This window comes from Temnothorax nylanderi, unplaced genomic scaffold (genome assembly GCF_030848795.1).
Source record: "Temnothorax nylanderi isolate EJ_2023f unplaced genomic scaffold, tnyl_v1.0 TNYL_tig0030_pilon, whole genome shotgun sequence".
NCBI classification, from domain to species: domain Eukaryota; kingdom Metazoa; phylum Arthropoda; class Insecta; order Hymenoptera; family Formicidae; genus Temnothorax; species Temnothorax nylanderi.
In genome coordinates, this window is record NW_027249092.1 from 1,609,903 (window position 1) to 1,629,749 (window position 19,847).

The 19,847-nt window shown below is 39.1% G+C and overlaps 2 protein-coding genes and 3 long non-coding RNA genes across 6 annotated transcripts; 2 read left to right on the forward strand and 3 right to left on the reverse strand.

Moving 5' to 3' along the window:
• Positions 1-620: 620 nt before the first annotated feature.
• On the forward strand, positions 621-2,618 carry LOC139770516 (WAP four-disulfide core domain protein 2). Of its 2 annotated transcripts, none has more exons than XM_071702522.1 (3): positions 621-697; positions 1,448-1,693; positions 2,118-2,618. In XM_071702522.1, coding segments are annotated over exons 1-3 (468 nt in total). In that variant the 5' UTR covers positions 621-696; the 3' UTR covers positions 2,339-2,618. The 2 variants fall into 2 exon arrangements, with proteins under 2 accessions (XP_071558623.1, XP_071558624.1); XM_071702523.1 differs by lacking the exon at positions 621-697 and adding an exon at positions 773-788.
• A 1,501-nt stretch (positions 2,619-4,119) lies between these two features.
• On the forward strand, positions 4,120-6,566 carry LOC139770517 (waprin-like protein). The gene is made up of 4 exons (XM_071702524.1): positions 4,120-4,232; positions 4,652-4,717; positions 5,545-5,721; positions 6,104-6,566. Exons 1-4 carry the CDS (start codon positions 4,226-4,228, stop codon positions 6,199-6,201), a joined length of 348 nt encoding a protein of 115 aa, XP_071558625.1. The 5' UTR covers positions 4,120-4,225; the 3' UTR covers positions 6,202-6,566.
• A 119-nt stretch (positions 6,567-6,685) lies between these two features.
• On the reverse strand, positions 6,686-13,887 carry LOC139770518 (uncharacterized). The gene is made up of 4 exons (XR_011717779.1): positions 8,023-13,887; positions 7,834-7,934; positions 7,230-7,341; positions 6,686-6,791 (listed from the first exon to the last, which is right to left on the reverse strand). It is a non-coding gene; the product is annotated as an uncharacterized lncRNA (long non-coding RNA).
• A 1,230-nt stretch (positions 13,888-15,117) lies between these two features.
• Positions 15,118-15,940, reverse strand: LOC139770444 (uncharacterized). The gene is made up of 3 exons (XR_011717743.1): positions 15,889-15,940; positions 15,666-15,789; positions 15,118-15,388 (listed from the first exon to the last, which is right to left on the reverse strand). It is a non-coding gene; the product is annotated as an uncharacterized lncRNA (long non-coding RNA).
• A 33-nt stretch (positions 15,941-15,973) lies between these two features.
• On the reverse strand, positions 15,974-17,060 carry LOC139770445 (uncharacterized). Its single transcript, XR_011717744.1, has 3 exons — positions 16,940-17,060; positions 16,566-16,686; positions 15,974-16,253 (listed from the first exon to the last, which is right to left on the reverse strand). It is a non-coding gene; the product is annotated as an uncharacterized lncRNA (long non-coding RNA).
• Positions 17,061-19,847: the final 2,787 nt, after the last annotated feature.

Consider the following 19,847-nt stretch of genomic DNA (forward strand, 5'->3'; position numbering starts at 1 on the left):
TAATTAATCAAATGCTATTCATGACTTGATATTTTTAAAGAAAGAAACATGAAACTTTTTTATTTCAAAACTTTTGATCAAAAACAGTACGCTCTAACATGCTATGTAATAATAATTAAATTAAAAAGAAAGCAAATAACTTTATCCTTTCAAACAAAATAATACTTTTCAGAAAGGAAACCTCATTACGAAGGAAACAGTCTCGACCGAAACCACGTCCTTCCGTCCGGCTGAATCGGCCTCTCATTAATTAGGGCTTTAATTACAGTTGCGGTTATGGTTCACCGCCGACGTTTTCCGATTATAACGGCCATATTCAAAGCCGTATCTGATACGAATATTACGAAGAAATAACAGTCTCTAAAACAGAGGCAGCCCCATGCGCAATTGCGAGAAGCATTATTTCAATATAATTGCATCTAATTTTAAATAAATGTTATACCGGAAACGAGAGACAAAAAATTATATTGTTCCAAAGTAAATTATAATTGTAAATTGTGACAATTGTATATGGCGTTATAAAGTTGCGCGTTGGAAAGGAGTGAGAGCGGTGAGATGTTTAATGCTCGCCTTTGGAGGGGGAAAGACGAAGCTGATGACGACAGGCATATATATCAGAGGTACCATTCATGTTGAGTGGCAAAAACAAGGAGACATTGATCACCTTTGCTACTGGCTGTATTCCTCGAGTATAAAAGTATGACATAAACAAATCGCATATATACTTCAAGTGTACGTTTTATGTGAGGAGCGTGGTTTCTTCTATCCGCACGTTTCTCGTGCAAACAGTGCGTTGCGCATTATTACAAAACAGTGAAGCGCGAATGTCGAGGGCAAGATAAATATACGGGAAGATAAGCCGGCATGTGTAGCAAGCGATCTTTCAGTGTTGCGTTGTTTATAAACTCTAAACTAGTCTATTAACGTGAATCATTTAATATTCTTTTTTTCCGTTTTTCCAAATTCGCGTAGGAAAGTGTGAAGGATAAGGGATGCGAAAATTTGGCCGGTGAAATTAATCATTCTGCATTCCTTAAAGCAAAAGAGGAAATATAACAAAAACGCTATTCTGAAAAATACATTTAATATGTTTATTTCATACCGGAAAAATAGAAGCGTATACAATTCTGTTCATTCCTAATAAAATTGTAATTGCTCCCAAGGATATTGACAGAATAAAAATTTTAAATGCATTTTTCTCAAAAAGTGTTCTCGTTTTATATCCTCTTTTCTACCATCATTCGAATTAATTATTAAAATTGCATTATAAAACTGTTATTAAAATTTATTAAGATATCTTTTTAAATAAGTTTCTCGAATTTTAACCAAAATTTTATAAATTTATTGCTCGATACCTATAGCAAACCAAATTATCGAAACTTTTGATCTTTTATTCCTATTAAAAGTGAAATATTTGTCATGCGTAGCTCCTAATACTGTGCTATAGTGTCCGGCAAAAGAATGAAGTTGCTAGTCGTGTCTCTAGTCTTTGTGGCGACGATCGCTATTGCGAGAACGCAAACCAGATACGCGACCAAACCAGGCTCGTGTCCACCTGCCTTACCTGTACAGTTCTGCGGACGATCCTGCTACGTTGACGCACACTGCGCAGGAATCGGCAAATGTTGTCCGACCCGATGCGGTGGTTCCATCTGCTCCATGCCTGTCACGATGACGCGACCTGCCCAGACAGGTGAGTAATCTCCTCGTCACACATTACGCCTAATTTGTCGACCTGAAACAGAAACATCAATTCGTCATTTTAAAGCGATTGTAAAATGTATCATATTTTATGTGATATTAAACATTTAATTAGTAAAACAAAGTGTATATTATTTTATCAGCACGCTTCAAAAAAGTCTATGTATAAATTTTGTATTTATCTTTTTTATTTCTATTACAACTAATATAGAAAGAACTTATTTCAGGAAGGAAACTGTTCTATTAATAACTCTCCTGAAGAGTTACAATTTTGGCAATTTTTTATTGTCACCGTCATAATTATCGTATCACGTATGGTGATTGGAATATTGTGATAATATTTATATAAAAATATTATAAATTAATCATAAAATTCCCAAGCTTGTATATAAAAGAATGAATAATCTTTTGTGCAGAGAAACCAGGATCTTGCCCATCGGTACCGAAAGGAAGATGGGTGTGCTCATCAACTTGCAATGGTGACAATGATTGCAGAGGGAACTTAAAATGTTGCAAAAATAGATGTGGAGCCCTAGCTTGTCAGAAGCCGGAAACTGAAGTACTTGAAACCATCGAAATTCCAATTCAACCGGTTGTTCCGCGCATCGGAAACGATTACATTGATTACTATCCCTAATCTCGATTTTTACGTGCCTATTACATTTATAATGATTAAAACATCCAGCACTGATTTCATAATGATCATGTTATCGCATAATAAGTGTAATTTTAGTAATAATTTTATTTTTTGCGATCTTAACGTTTACTATTTTATATATATATGTTCTATTAATAGTCTTTTTGTCTGCAATTTGGAATAGCATATTTGTATTGTAATTCCCGCAATTATATTTTTATCATGAAAAAATTAAAATTAGCGGAGACTATTAAACTGTCATGTACACGATTAATAACATTTTTGTATTTATATTCCTTATTTTATATCTGTCGTATCTCAAGATAAATTTATCAATTATTAACAAAAGAGATAAATAAAATTCATGTAAATAAAATTACAAAAAAGGAGCTATTAAAGTATCCCAGACGGACATTTAAATCTCTACTAATCGATAATTCTAATAAACAGATTGATATAAGCAAAGGCCAAGGTTACGCAAGAAACAGCATCAAGGAAAATGCACTTGTGTTACCAGTGGCGGATCTACTGACACGATTCAGAAATGCTCTCGGCATATAAATATGTATCGACGCAATTTAATTGCTCATTAACCTTCATTTTTAAGTGATTGCTTTAGTAGATAATTTGATAAGTATCAAAACAAACTCCGCATCAATTCCACGTAATTAGCCTTGAATTTATTTGACTAATCAATAACTATTCGAGGCAATAAACAAAGGTTCAACAGCTATGAATACTAAAGAAAGAGAGAAGAATACTAAACGAACGTCTCAAACAGCTATTCATGAAGTACGGATTTGAAACGCTCACAACAAAATTCGTGAGAACGATTCTACAATTCGGATGAAGCTCTATAATTAATTACACTTTTGATCATCGACTAAAAATAATTAGTTATAATTAATAATTTAAATATTATTTATCTCATCTGGAGATATTCGGATTTTTTTCTAAATTTAAATTATTTTTAAAAATATAATTAAATTACAGCTGTTCAAATATTAATTAAGTAAGGCATGAAGAAAAATATCCTCATGCTGAACTAAATTAAGATAAATGTGCAAGATTAGAAGCTATAGACTTTCGGCATAGCCTTCATCAATAATGGTGTCGTTCAATTTTAAGAAGCACGCAGATATTTCTTATTGCAACGTAAACGAAACTGTAATGCCAATTACGTGATTGTAGCGCATAATATTCGCGCCTATATCATTTACGTCACGATGCAACGTGCGGAGAAAGAAAGAAAAAGCTCTCGAGTTCAAGTAAACGGTATCGACAAAAGACTTGACTGGACCAGTCCGCACTATAGACGAGCACGAGTCGCGATTTATTCTGTGACCATCGTCCACGTATTCATACCTTACGAATATGATAACATTAGGAAACCCTAAAACAAACTTTTCGTAACTATCCTATCTTTAAAATGCGATAACTTTCGAAACTTAATCTTTTCGATATCACGTGTTTTTCCGATGTCCATTGACTCCAGCAATGAATCATTCAGAAATATTCCAAAAGACAATAAGACCCTTTTGGGCTCTATAAGAAGAAAAGTCTCGAACTACAAGCTAGATCACTGCAATTCCTTGACACGTTAAAGATCTCGTCATATACTATATTGTATTCGTTAAGCGTAGTATTGTGTAAAATTATAAATATTGATGTAAAAGTTGTGAATAAACTGTTTTTCTTATCGTAAGAAATATCTCGACTCTTACAATTCGTTATATATCGCACTCTCCTCTTGTCGTGTACTCGCTCAATGCGTAGAGTAGAGGTGGAAAACATTATAAAAGCCGATGCTCTTATCACGCGTCCAGAAGTCTCGTTGAAACCTCGCCGCGGAGTTTTAGTCAAGATTATTCAAGAACGGCTCATAAAATGAACCGTAAGTATTTGAATTGCGCAGCCTTGAAAGTTAAAGACGACGCTTCTCATAAACGCGCCACACGGCTCCCACGTAACATCGTTAGCATAAGTCTTAATTATAGTACGCGACGCTTCGGAAATTCGGTGGCAATTCATTTGTGATTGCGCCACGAAAGCACCAGATCAATTTTACGTATTACATATATATAGATATAATTAATTATGGACTCTGAAAGTAATTGTACATTTGTGTAATTAATTGTACATTTAAAACAATTACGATATTAAATATAGTTGTGTGTTATCGATACTGCAAACTATAATTCATGTAAATGACACGTTTGTGGCGAGTCTTCCTTTCAAAGCCCACTTCAAATTGGATTATGGTTTCACGTTCCCTGGAACTAACACCGAGTTTGTGTAATATTTACTTTCCAGGAAGCTTATTAGCGTTCGCGGTAGTGCTGGTTCTGCTGGTCGCCGGCACGTTCTCTCAAACGTTTTGTAAGTAAACACCACCACTTATACGCGGGAGCACCGAATGCGAACATATGCAATTGCATTTTTGCATAGCTTTCACACATGAGTCTGGGAAAACCGTTTTATTTTCAGCTTACGCTCTCTCTGGTTTTGACTTAATCGCAGAATTGGCCAAAAGTGAAATAAAAACATCGTGTTTTATATCTTAACAGAAAGTTGAACTTCTAAAATAGAATCCATCTCTCCTCTCACGAATCGGATATATAATGTTAGCACCTCGAACTTTTTACTAATAAGAATCGATTCCAAACTTTTTACAAGGAAATGTTTACTCTTTCTTAATGTTAAGACATTCTATTATGTATGTAGACTTGAAAATTTCATAGTTCAGTTTTCTCACGAAACGCATATCTGCATATCGAGAAAAAGAGAGTGACGGTGCAACACGAAGAACTTTAATGGATACTTAAAGCTACGTAATATTCAATTATAGCATCCTCGCGTGCACGCACGTCAACAAAATAAACGTGTCGATTGTGACTCTACAACTTGCGATTAATTTGCAACGCCATTAGCAATTATAACCTGCGTCATCTAATCAAAATAATGTTCAGGGTGCGGAAAGATAGAGATTATTTTTTAATAAAGTAATGACGATGCAAGTAATAAAGTAAACGATTAGCGATATTCATAACGCTAATGATAATTATATATTAACAGACTACGCTAATAGCACCGAAAAATTAATCGCGAGAATCGTGAGAGCTAAGAAGGAACGATCTGCAAATTAATCTAAAAGTCACGGAGAAGTTCCTGTTAATTATCGTCAATCGTTGCTAATCGTTCCTCAGACAAAAGTGGCAATTGCCCGATGAGGAACACCGTGAGCAATTGTGGCTCCAGGTGCATAGGGGACGGACAGTGTCCATTCAATCAGAAATGCTGCCCGAACAAATGCGGCTTCACGTCGTGCGCAGACACCAGCCCCGTTAACACCGGCAGTGATGGCGGTTACAAGGGCTCGAGCAGTACGTACATACATACGACATCCTGTTTTCAGTGTTTTCACGGTAGAGTTAACCTTTTGCGGTCGAGCGGTCCCGCGTGGACTGGACTCGACGCAACGCTTCACAGCCTATTTAGATTATAATCGGCAAACTGTGTTTTTAGAATCATCCAGAAAAATTCCTCGATTCACGAGACTCATCGATCAGATGAGACTGAAAATAAAATATACTTCATTTTTGCTCATTAGCGAGAAGTAATTTCGACCACAAAGAGTTAAAACGCGTTCAAACGCAGCAAATGTATCTCATGTATCTAAAGTTCTAAAGAAACGTACCTCGTGATCTTTTGTCGACTTCCCGAGCGTCTCGAATCACCAGAACATTCCGTTACGTGTTTTTGCAGATCAGCAGGCTGTTTACTGCAACGGAGTGAAGTGCGCCGCGTACGAGAAGTGCCAATACGATCGCAACACCAGACGCGATAAGTGCACGCGCGTCTAGAAATCGAATTTCTCCGTTATATTTTCGCTGGCAAACGAGAACTCGATCACACATTACACAGGCAATTTATAGTAAAAGGCTGGTCTACAATGAGTTGTAAATATTGGCATTTGGCCAATATGTATGAAACTGACTTACGACAGGGATACGACGCGGTTGTAACCACGGTCGCGTTCAGTAGAACTACTGCTGAGTTGTCATCTTACCAACACTCTACGTTGATTGGTCGATTCACTTATGACTTACGACTTACGATACAACTCATTGTAGACCAGCCTTTATACATATAATACCACTTTAATACATATAATATTAAGTTATACATATAATAACTATATTATTAAATTACTCCTTATAAGATTAAATTACTCTTTTTCTTCTAACTATTATTTTCAAATCAAATGGTGAAATAAAGAGGCTCAAGAATAAACAAAAGAAAATACTCTTACACAAAATAAAAAACGAAAATTTTATTTACCACAAAGTTGTTCCGCTGGCGCCCGATGCCTCTCCCAGGCCTCCTCCTCCTCTCAGGCTGTCCTCTCGGGTTGTCAGCTCCCACGATGCGACACTTTCCGCGTCGTTATCTCCTGAAGCATATAAATAAATAATTTGATATTAAATAATTCTTACGCGCATCAAACTTCTTATTCATCATTCAATTAGACATTTATTTCAATAATTATACATTTTTCGAAAAAAATCTTTAGAAAAATAAACTCTTATAAAATTTTAAATTACTTCTTTCTTTCTAATTATTATTTTAAAATTATGATAAAATAAAACGACTCAGGTATAAGAAAAAAAATAAAAACACTTATTATATATAAACCGACCCCAAGCTATCGATCAAGCCTACTTAAAACTTAATCCGTTCACTCGTTATTGAGATCTCAAAATCTCGGATACTCGTGCGTTCGCGTAAAAGAGTCACGGTGTAGTCTCGCTTCGCGCGTACTTGGCGCGAGACACTACCGTGTCTCTTGAAAATAAAATTACCTTTACACAAAATAAAAAATAATATTTACCACAATGTTGTTTCGCTGGCGCCCGATGCCTCTCCTAGGCCTCCTCCTCCTCTCAGGCTGTCCTCTCGGATTATCAGCTCCCTCGATGCGACACCTTCCGCGTCGTTATCTCCTGAAACATTTAAATACATAATTTGATATTAAATAATTTTTACGCGCATCAAACTTTTTATTTGTCACTCAATTAGATATTTATTTAAATAATTATGCGTGCTCCGAAAAAGTTCTTTACAAGAATAAATTTTTATAAAATTTTAAGTTACTCTTCTTTCTCTTTAATTATTATATATCTAAATCATGGTGAAAAATAAAACAATTATTCAAGAATAAACAGAAAAGAAGATTACTTTTACATAAATTAAAAAATAATAAAAATCGATAATAGGATGGCTATGAGAGTCAAACGCAGTTAACGGTGCGTAGATGATCAGAATCACTGATTTATTCCAATATATTACAATCGAACGTTTCGGCTCACAATTCGAGCCATCTTCAGCGATATTAAATGACGAATAAATTTAGGATATTACAAAGTTCTCCGTTCCAACATGGTAAGTTTCCTGTTTGGAGATTTCAAGAAACGAAATTGAAAAATAATATTTACCACAAAGTTGTTTCATCGCGCCCGATGCCTCTCCTAGGCCTCCTCCTCCTCTCAGGTTGTCCTCGGGAGTCAGGTTGGATTGACGCTTTCCGCGTTATTTTCTGAAACATTTAAATAAGCGATTTGATTAAAAGAAAATAATCGAAGTTTTCGTATGTAACATAATATATAAAAATCAATTATACTCACCACTTTTTCTCAAACTGTTCCGGTTGTTAATTCCGTAGAACTCCTCCGAGAATCGCGTGATGGTATTTCTAAAAACCTGTCGTCTTCGAATGGCACTCCCGAAAATGCGACGTTTCTTTTCCTTTTCCTCGATCCTCCTTCAATAAACTTCTCTTTCCCTTTTACTTTATTTTCCTTCTTTAGTCTTCGTTCTTCTATCGCTGCATTGTCTCCTCTATCGCGATGTTTCGTCGAGATATTTCCCTTTATTCCTTTTTAACAATGTTCTCGGATAATCCTCTATCTCCATCGTTATTTCAATTTTTCCTCGATAAACTTTTTGTAATGTTTCCACTGCAATTTCCATCGTCGATATTCCTTTCAATTTGGTTCTCCGTTTATCCTTTTCACATTGCCGTTTGTTCTCTTTTTCCTCGATCTTCCTGGGATAAACTTCTCTATCTTCTTATTCCACTCCTTTCTTTGGTCTTCGTTCTTCAATCGTTGCATTGTCCTCTTTATCACGATATCTCCCTGAAAGATTCGTCTTGATTCTTTTTTAACGTCTTTTCACGATCCTGCTTCTTCTTCCGGATCGTTATATATTCTCTCTGCCATCTTCGATTTTTCTCATAATTTCTTTACCGCAATTTCCATCTTTAATACTTCCTTTATCTTGGTCCTCCGTTTATCCTTTTTATATGGCCATTTCTTTTGTTCTTTCTTGATCATCTTTCGATAAATCGCTCTTTCCTTCTCGCTCCATTTTTTCTCTTCGGTCCTCGCTTTTCTATCATTACATTGTCCCTTCTATCGCGATGCTTCGTCGAGATATTCCATGTATTCCTTTTTAACGATGTCCTCCTCCTGTTATCCTCTTTCTCCGCCATTATTTTTTTAATTCTTCTTCGGGAAATTTTTCTTAAGTCCTCCTTCCTTGATTTCCTTTGATAAGCTTTTCTTTCTTCTTGTTCCATTGCTTTCTTCGGTTTTCGTTCTTCTATCGTTGCGTTGTCTCCTCTATCGCGATGCTTCACCGACGTATTCCTCTTGATTCCTTTTTATGTCTTTTTACGATCTCTCTTCTTTTGTTATATTCTTTCTGCCCTCTTCGATTCTTCCTGAACAATTACTTTTCGTAATTTCTCTACCGCCATTTCCATCTTCAATACTTCCTTTATGTTGGTCCTTCGTTTATTCTTTTTACATGGCCGTTTCTTCTGTTCTTTCTTGATTCTCTTTCTTCTTGTTTTATTCTTTTCTTCGGTCTTCGTTCTTCTTTCGTTTCGCTGTCTCCTTTATCGTGATGCTTCACCAACAGATTCCTCTTGATTCCTTTTCATGTCTTACTACGATCCTTCTTCTGGTGTTATGCTTTTTGCTTTATTTGTATCTTCCTAAACAAACTGTTCGTAAGTTAAGCATTGCAATTTCTATCTTCAATACTCCTTTCACTTTGGTCGTCCATTTATCATTTTTACATGATCGTTCCTTCTTTTCTTCCTTTTGATCCTTCTTCGATAAACTTCTCTTTCCTTCACGCTCCATTTTTTCTTTGGTCTTCATTCTTCTATCATTACATTGTCTCCACTATTGCGATGCTTCTTCGAGATATTCCACTTTATTCATTTTTATTGATATCCTCTTGTAATCCTCTTTCTTCGTCGTTATTTTTCCAATTCTTATTCGGTGTCTTCGGTGAACTTTTCGTAAATCCTCCGCTGCAATTTCTATGTTCAATATCTATAATTCTATCTTCTTTTCACCTTGATTTTTTGTTTATTCTTAGCCGTTTCTTCTTTCCTTCCTTGATACTCTTTTGACAAGCTTCTCTTTCTTCTTGTTCTATTCCTTTCTTTGGTCTCCGGTCTTCCATCATTGCGTTGTCTCCTCTATCGCGATCCTTTTTACATGACCGTTCCTTCTTTTCTTCCTTGATCCTTCTTCGATAAACTTCTCCTTCTTCTTGTTCCATTTTTTTCGTTATTCTTCGTTCTTCTATCATTAAACGGTCTCCACTATTGCGATGCTTCTTCGAGATATTTTTTTTCCACTTCATTCTTTATTAACAATATCCTTACGTAATCCTGTTTCTCCGTCGTTATTTTTTCAATTCTTCTTTCCATCCTTGATACTCTTTTGACAAGCTTCTCTTTCTTCTTGTTTTATTCCCTTCTTCGGTCTTGAAAACGTGAAGTAACGACCGATATTGTCCATGGAAAATTCGCCCGCGATAACTGCGTTATCTCAACGCGTTCAGAGACGGACTAAGCTGACTCGATTTGCCCGATTAAGGACTTAGCCCCGCGTGGTCAGTTGAATAGTGTTCGACAGAGAGAAGAGAGATCCTCGAAAAGTAGAAAGCGAGCTCTCTACAATGAGGATCATCTCCCCTCGCCACCGACACGTCTGGTAGCCACCCTTCCACGCACAGTGAAGTCAAATGATCTGGGCAGTTCTTGTTATGCAATCCCGGCACCTTTCCGCTCAAGGACCACGCACGAGACAGCCGTCACGTCTGAGAACGTGGAAATTGACGCAGTTGTGCTAATTATTAAAATCGCGCGACGGAATTCCGGATAGCCGACGACGTCGAACGGCACTCCCGAAAATGCGACGATTTTAAATGTTCGAAAATGCAACGATTTCGAGCGGCAATCCTGAAAGTGCGACGTTCCTTTTCCTCTTCTTCGATCCTCCTTCGATAAATTTCTCTTTTCTTCTTACGTCATTTTCTTTCTTCAGTCTTTGCTCGTCTTTGCATTGTGTCCTCTATCACGATGTTTCGTTGAGATGTTCCTCTTTATTCCTTTTTAACGATGTTCTTCTTGTCAATCCTCTTTCTCCGTCGTTATTTTAATTTTTCCTCGACAAACGTAATGTTTTGTCATGTTTCCATCGCAATTTCCGTCTTCAATACTCCTTTCGTTCTTTGTTTCTCCTCTTACATTGTCTCGTTGCTCTCGTTGGTCATGTCCTCCTCCTGTTATCCTCTTTCTCCGCCGTTATTTTTTTAATTCTTCTTCGGGAAATTTTTCGTAAGTTCTCCTTTCTTGATTTTTCTTTGATAAGCTTTTCTTTCTTCTTGTTCCATTCCTTTCTTCGGTCTTCGTTCTTCTATCGTTGCGTTGTTTCCTCTATCGCGAAGCTTCACCGACGTATTCTTCTTGATTCCTTTTTATGTCTTTCTACGATCTTTCTTCTTTTGTTATATGCTTTCTGCCCTCTTCGATTCTTCCTGAACATTTACTTTTCGTAATTTCTCCATCGCAATTTCTATCTTCAATACTTCTTTTATTTTAGTTTTCTATTTATCCTTTTTGCATGGAGATTTCTTCTTCGCTTCCTTGATCTTCCCTCAACAATCTTCTCTTTCTTCTTATTCCATTTCTTTCTTCGATCTTCGTTCCTCTATCGTTGTATTGTCTCCTCTATCGCGACGCTTCGCCGACAAATACCTCCTAATTCCTTTTCATGTCTTTCTACGATTTTTCTGCCTCTGGTGTTATGCTTTCTGCTTTATTTAATTCTTTCTCGACAAATTTTTTTATTATTCAACTGTAATTTTCTTTTCATGTAATTTACTTTGTTTTTTCTTTTTTTTTATATCGCCATTTCTGTTTTTCTTCTTTAATCCTTCTTCGTTAATTTTCTCTTTAATTCTTCTTGCTCCACCATTTCTTTCTCCGATCTTCATTCTTCTATCACTACCTGCGTTGTCTTCTTTATCGCAATGTATCGCCGAAAGATTCTTGTTCATCCTTTTTAGCAATGACAATGCAATTCTCTTTCTTCCCCTTTATTCTTTCTGCTCATTTTGACCCTATATCAATAATTCTTCAAAATTGTTCTTCCTCTATGTCCATCGTCGATGCTGCTTGATTTTTGTTGATGCTGCTTATTTCTTGTTTGTACGTTCCTTCCTTTTCTATCGTTGTTTTTCCTTCTTATTTCGATTCTTCAATAAAATCTTCATAATTTTTCTTATATAATTTCCATCATCGATGCTGTTAGTCATTTCTTGACGCTGCTTGACGCTACTTTATATGTTCATTTTTCTTTCTTCTATCACTGTTTTCCTTGAACCTTTTTCGACAAATTTTTTCTTATTTTTGTTCGATTTCTATTTATCTCTTGAGCCTTCGTTCTTCTATCATTATTATGTCGTCTCTTCTTTGTCATCTTGCCAGTAAATTCTTCTTAACCCTTTTTTTACAACTTTTTCTTCGATCTTGTATCTCCTAACCCAATAATAATCCAAATAATCCAAATAATAATCCAAAGGCTGAAAATAAAGGCTGAAAATAAAGGCTGAAAATAATGAGACGCCTCCCTTTTTTCCGGGGGCATCTCTCTCATTATTTTAATCATATATATTATTTTATATTATATATTACCAACTTATTAATATAATTAATTGTATTAATGTGTATTTTATAAACTTTATACTTATAAAAGAGGACCCGTTTTTACCGGACATCGTTGCAATTGAATGTACTTTGGCTAAACTCGGCCTAGATTTTTTAAATAAAATTAAGTTACACTTTTAATTTCAGCTGAAATTCTGTGCAATAAAAATGGGCCAACTTGTAGAGGCCCTCCACCACCCCCGCCGATTCCAATCAGCGGTCCTCATTTTCTGGGATATAAGCTTCATATTTTTTTTGTTTTTTTTACACACACACTCACACATCCTTACTTACCCGATTTTTATCTAGGTTTTACCCGTATTCCTACCTACCTACATGAATAATATTCCTACCTACCCGTGTTTTTATCTGGTATTTCTATAGTTATGATCGCGATCACCCGAAATTAGAAAAATGCGCATGACATTGGTTTTAAATCGGAACCGTTTACGAGATTTTATGGAGGGTTTAATTTACGCGGAATTAATTCGGATTTAATTCAGATATAATTCGAGACGGCATCTGTCCGTCTCTGATTACGTGCAATCGCACGTATACGAGAAAATCTTAGGCTTACCATTATGTACCTTTTACAAATTGATTGGTGTTATACACCAACCTACCTTGATCCTCTTCGTCTTCTTTCTTCTGGCCAGAGTGGACTCACCTTTTGCACTTGGCCGTATTCTGACTTCATACGATCAGAGATCGACAGCAAGGAGAAATACTCCTGCTGCCAGCAATAAGCGTAAAAGATTTTACGCTTTTGTACGATGCGCGAAACACGAACGCGTCGCGAAGGGGCCATCACATTAATTAAATCAATTATGGAATTAACCAATTAACAATAATAATAATAACTCCATTAGTATACAAATTAATTGCGCATTTATTGTTTACACGCGTTATTTATTTGTACTAAAATATATTCAATAATTAAAATACATACCCGATTGGAAACAAATCTGAATTTGAAAAAAAATCTCTATGTCAACAGCGTTTTTATTCAAAGAGATTCGATCGCGATTATGAAATTTATATTAAATTTTAAATATAAACTTTATAATATAAACAATAAATCTAATTAGAAAATAAACAGATCCGCCATTTGATAAAATCTAAAGCCCATATATGCGTATTTTCATCGATTCGAACGATTTAATATTGCTGAATCTCATCAAGAAGCATATATGCAAAGATGAGAAATTCAGATGAATGACGTAAGACCCGATAAGAATAATTTTCCCACACACACACGATTAGAATTGATATAATAATAATCATAAATAAATTTTTATTTCGCCAGTCAAATAATAAACAACAATGGGAATATTAATCGACTCTACTGGCCATTATAATCGCCAAGACAATACGACCACAATTTGGTTCGATTATTATCGTCAAGACGCTCTTTTAACCAATATAAGCTGCTCTAATCTTTGATACTTATATATAAGCATCTCATTTAAATAATTAAATTTATTGCGAAAAATATTACCTCAGCCAGGGTTCGAACCTGGAACCTCCCTCATTCCGTGATGGGTTGACGACACCAGATTCGAACTCTGGCTGAGGTATATATATCTTTCGCAATAAATTTAATTATTTAAATGAGATGCTTATATATAAGTATCAAAGATTAGAGCAGCTTATATTGGTTAAAAGAGCGTCTTGACGATAATCGAACCAAATTGTGGTCGTATTGTCTTGGCGATTATAATGGCCAGTAGAGTCGATTAATATTTCTATTGTTGATAATAATAATCACTTTGTACTTTGTAAATTATTAAAATTACTTTTTATACAATATATTGTTTCAAAATAATTTTTAAGCGAGATGAAACTGATAGATTCTATACATAAGATAATTATTTTAAAAATCTTTTATTCTATAATAAAAAAGATATCGGATCTCACGTCACTTTACTACTTTAACTGGTATAAAATCCAGTTATCAATCACTACATATGAATAAGCTATAACAGATTAGGCTAAAGTCAATGCATAAAAAAAGGTAATAATAATTAATAACTGGAAGCATGTCTTTTAGATAAAAAAGCGAGATCAATAACTTATATAAAATGTTACGTGATATGTATACATATATGTATCGCTCCTTTGCACTAACTTATATAAAGTTTAATCTTGGATAAATATTTAATAGGATATAATAGGAAAGAGGTAGATGAGAAAAGGAATAATACAATATTACACTTTATAATACAATATTTGTAATAAATATTTTTCAGTATTATGATTACAATATTGTTTACTTTAATTATTTTTTATTTTATTATATTTTTCATTTTTCTTATTGCATGTATGAAACAATATAAATATTTTATTCTTTCTATTTGTTGATCCCGAGATATGAATATCATGAGTAAACTTAAATAAGAGCATTAAATTAAAAAGATTTTAATTTTTAAATCTTTATTTGTATTCTACTTTACTTTCTTTATTTTTTATATTTGTTAAAAAATTATGTTATGTACATATATATATAATTAAAAATTATATTATTTGATTCTAAATATTAACCAAATAACATTATTAATTAATATAATTATTAATAAATAATATTTGATCCTCATGGTATTCACAATTTTCCGAAAAATTCTGTCTTTATACACAGTGTATGCATACGAGTACATTCTCGTATACATCCTAAATTAATCAATAAATATAATAATAAAAAGACATCCAAGATTAAACTTATCCTAATCTGTTTTAACTGATTCATTTTAAGGCAACAGATGTATGGAATGCTATAAACTTATGTTATCATCAAATTGCATACGTTTATCTAGATATGTGGTATACATTTAAGGTATACATTTATGTGGAATACATTTTTCGTGGTATATATTTCATAGGTTGCCACACATCCCCGTTACCTCAAAAAATATGTTAATTCATTACTCACCGACCACGATGCGCAACAGCGGAATTACATCTGCCACGTAGCTACGTTGTATCTGTAATATACAAACATAAAATTCATATTAAAATGGTGTTCAAAAAACCTAATGTTTTGAAACATAATTCCTATGTGGATCAAACTTTTTATTATTCAATTAGATATTAATTTAAATAAGGAAACATTTTACGAAAAGGATCTTTACAAGGATAAATTTCTACAATATTAAATTACTTCTTTTCTTCTAATTATTATTTCTAAATCACGGGGAAATAAAACAACTCGAGAATAAACAGGAAAAATTTACTTTTACACGAATAAAAAATAATATTTACCGCAAAGTTGTTCCGCTGGCGCCCGATGCCTCTCCCAGGCCTCCTCCTCCTCTCAGGCTGCTCGGGATGTCAGCTTCGCAGGATTCCCTCGCTGCTCCGATGTCACCTTCTACGTCGTTATTTTCTGAAATATTCAAATGAACGATTCGATTAAGTAAAGACAGAACAGATAGAACATTTTTGGACATAAGTAACATAGTACGTAAAAATCAATTACACTCACCACTTTCTTTCCTGCTGTTCCGACCGCAAAATCCACCTCCACCTCCGGGTCAGATAGGAGTCTCGAGCCACATTGAGGACTCGTGGCAATGCAGTGTGACTTCATCCATTAAGCAAGAAAAATCAAGAAGCCATTTCGGCTATATTGCATTAATTTTACGACGTTGTTGCAATATAGTCGAAATGTTTCTTGACCTTTCTCGCTTAATGGGAATGTAATTACTGAAAATAATTAAAAATTATTCCCTACCTACGTTTTAACTATGTCCCTACCTACGCTTATTTCTCCACACTTCCCTACGCTAAAACTCACCGACACCGAATGCGCAGCAGCGGAGCTGTATCTGCAACGTCGCTACGATGATTCTGTAACAATCAAACATATAATCCAGATTAGAGCAGGGAAGAAAAGAGACAGTTTGTATTTCGAAAAATAATTACCGAAGGTAAAACACGGAATTCTATATTCTTTTAATTAAATAAATTTAATAAAAAAAACACGTTTAATTTCTTGAAAGTATAATCTATTTACTGAACACAAGAATTCAAAATAGAATTTAAAAAATTAAACTCTTTTTAATTTCTACTCTCTGACTATCTTTACTATTCGAATTGAAAAACCGATTGGTTAAACTTTCCGCGAAAGACACAAATATGTAATAAACCAATTATATTTACCGCATGTTGTTCCGCCGGCGCCTGATGCCTCTTCCAGGCCTCCACCTCCTCTCAGGCTGCTCGGGATGTCACTCGTGGTTCCTCGATGCGAAGATGATGCTCCTTCCAGCGCGGATATTTTCTGTAACATAAAAATAATCGAATCGATTAAATACGTGTCACGCGCATCGAACATCTTATTCGTTATTCAGATTAATATTATATTTTAAAGTACATCTTCGAAAAAGGTTTCTACGTTAGAATCAACTTGAATCAAATTTTTCAAAATATCTTTTTTACTAATTTATATTCTAAACACGGTTTAATGTAGGAACTGAATAAGTACAAAGAGGGATTCTATAATATCTTTAAAAAAAATAAAAAGTAATACTTACCAGAAGTGTTGGTACGCCGATGCCAGATGCCTATCCTAGGCCTCCTCCTCCTCTCAGGCTGCTCGGGATGTCAGCTTCGCAGGATTCCCTCGCTGCTCCGATGTCATCTTCTGCGTCGTTATTTTCTGAACATTCAAATGAAGGATTCGATTAAGTAAAGACAGAAGAGATAGAAAATTTATGACATAAGTGACATAGTACGTGAAAATGAATTACACTCACCTACTTTCTTTTAAGCGCTTCAGGCCACCAAATCCACTTCCATCTCCGGGTCAGCTAGGAGTCTCGAGCCACATTGAGCTCGTGGCATGCAGTGTGATTTCATTGCCATTAAGCAAGATAAATCAAGAAGCCATTTCAGCTATATTGCATTAATTTTACGACGTTGTTGCAATATAGTCGAAATGTTCTTGACTTTTCTCGCTTAATGGAAATGTAATTGCTGAAAAGAATTACAAATTATTCCCTTGATGATGTCTTTTGCAGACAAGATTTTTTATACGCTTAACTTTATGACGTGATGTCTCGCGGCGCGGAGAGACCCGCGACGGACCGTATGAGCGAGCGAGGCGTGTAAATGTCCCGCGGCGGCGCGGAGGGACACGCGACGGACCGTATGAGCGAGCGAGGCGTGTAAATGTCCCGCGGCGGCGCGGAGGGACACGCGACGGACCGTATGAGCGAGCGAGGCGTGTAAATGTCCCGCGGCGGGGCGGAGGGACACGCGACGGACCGTATGAGCGAGCGAGGCGTGTAAATGTCCGCGGCGGCGCGGAGGGACACGCGACGGACCGTATGAGCGAGCGAGGCGTGTAAATGTCCCGCGGCGGGGCGGAGGGACACGCGACGGACCGTATGAGCGAGCGAGGCGTGTAAATGTCCCGCGGCGCGGCGGAGGGACACGCGACGGACCGTATGAGCGAGCGAGGCGTGTAAATGTCCCGCGGCGCGGCGGAGGGACACGCGACGGACCGTATGAGCGAGCGAGCGTGTAAATGTCCCGGCGCGGCGGAGGGACACGCGACGGACCGTATGAGCGAGCGAGGCGTGTAAATGTCCCGCGGCGCGGCGGAGGGACACGCGACGGACCGTATGAGCGAGCGAGGCGTGTAAATGTCCCGCGGCGCGGCGGAGGGACACGCGACGGACCGTATGAGCGAGCGAGGCGTGTAATGTCCCGCGGCGCGGCGGAGGGACACGCGACGGACCGTATGAGCGAGCGAGGCGTGTAAATGTCCCGCGGCGCGGCGGAGGGACACGCGACGGACCGTATGAGCGAGCGAGGCGTGTAAATGTCCCGCGGCGCGGCGGAGGGACACGCGACGGACCGTATGAGCGAGCGAGGCGTGTAAATGTCCCGCGGCGCGGCGGAGGGACACGCGACGGACCGTATGAGCGAGCGAGGCGTGTAAATGTCCCGCGGCGCGGGGGAGGACACGCGACGGACCGTATGAGCGAGCGAGGCGTGTAAATGTCCCGCGGCGCGGCGGAGGGACACGCGACGGACCGTATGAGCGAGCGAGGCGTGTAAATGTCCCGCGGCGCGGCGGAGGGACACGCGACGGACCGTATGAGCGAGCGAGGCGTGTAAATGTCCCGCGGCGCGGCGGAGGGACACGCGACGGACCGTATGAGCGAGCGAGGCGTGTAAATGTCCCGCGGCGCGGCGGAGGGACACGCGACGGACCGTATGAGCGAGCGAGGCGTGTAAATGTCCCGCGGCGCGGCGGAGGGACACGCGACGGACCGTATGAGCGAGCGAGGCGTGTAAATGTCCCGCGGCGCGGCGGAGGGACACGCGACGGACCGTACGAGCGAGCGAGGCGTGTAAATGTCCCGCGGCGCGGCGGAGGGACACGCGACGGACCGTATGAGCGAGCGAGGCGTGTAAATGTCCCGCGGCGCGGCGGAGGGACACGCGACGGACCGTATGAGCGAGCGAGGCGTGTAAATGTCCCGCGGCGCGGCGGAGGGACACGCGACGGACCGTATGAGCGAGCGAGGCGTGTAAATGTCCCGCGGCTCGGCGGAGGACACGCGACGGACCGTATGAGCGAGCGAGGCGTGTAAATGTCCCGCGGCGCGGCGGAGGGACACGCGACGGACCGTATGAGCGAGCGAGGCGTGTAAATGTCCCGCGGCGCGGCGGAGGGACACGCGACGGACCGTATGAGCGAGCGAGGCGTGTAAATGTCCCGCGGCGCGGCGGAGGGACACGCGACGGACCGTACGAGCGAGCAGCGCGAGGCGTGTAAATGTCCCGCGGCGCGGCGGAGGGACACGCGACGGACCGTACGAGCGAGCGAGGCGTGTAAATGTCCCGCGGCGCGGCGGAGGGACACGCGACGGACCGTATGAGCGAGCGAGGCGTGTAAATGTCCCGCGGCGCGGCGGAGGACACGCGACGGACCGTAGAGCGAGCGAGGCGTGTAAATGTCCCGCGGCGCGGCGGAGGGACACGCGACGGACCGTTGAGCGAGCGAGGCGTGTAAATGTCCGCGGCGCGGCGGAGGGACACGCGACGGACCGTATGAGCGAGCGAGGCGTGTAAATGTCCCGCGGCGCGGCGGAGGGACACGCGACGGCGTAACGAGCGAGGCGTGTAAATGTCCCGCGGCGCGGCGGAGGGACACGCGACGGACCGTATGAGCGAGCGAGGCTTGTAAATGTCCCGCGGCGCGGCGGAGGGACACGCGACGGACCGTATGAGCGAGCGGGCGTGTAAATGTCCCGCGGCGCGGCGGAGGGACACGCGACGGACCGTATCAGCGAGCGAGGCGTGTAAATGTCCCGCGGCGCGGCGGAGGGACACGCGACGGACCGTACGAGCGAGCGAGGCGTGTAAATGTCCCGCGGCGCGGCGGAGGGACACGCGACGGACCGTATGAGCGAGCTGAGGCGTGTAATG

What these genes read in the sequence shown, in the direction of transcription:
- LOC139770516 (XM_071702522.1), top strand. An exon ending in GACGCGACCTGCCCAGACAG is followed by an intron (nt 1,694 to 2,117) that starts GTGAGTAATCTC and finishes TCTTTTGTGCAG; the next exon opens with AGAAACCAGGATCTTGCCCA.
- LOC139770517 (XM_071702524.1), top strand. An exon ending in CACGTTCTCTCAAACGTTTT is followed by an intron (nt 4,718 to 5,544) that starts GTAAGTAAACAC and finishes ATCGTTCCTCAG; the next exon opens with ACAAAAGTGGCAATTGCCCG. An exon ending in CGGTTACAAGGGCTCGAGCA is followed by an intron (nt 5,722 to 6,103) that starts GTACGTACATAC and finishes GTGTTTTTGCAG; the next exon opens with ATCAGCAGGCTGTTTACTGC.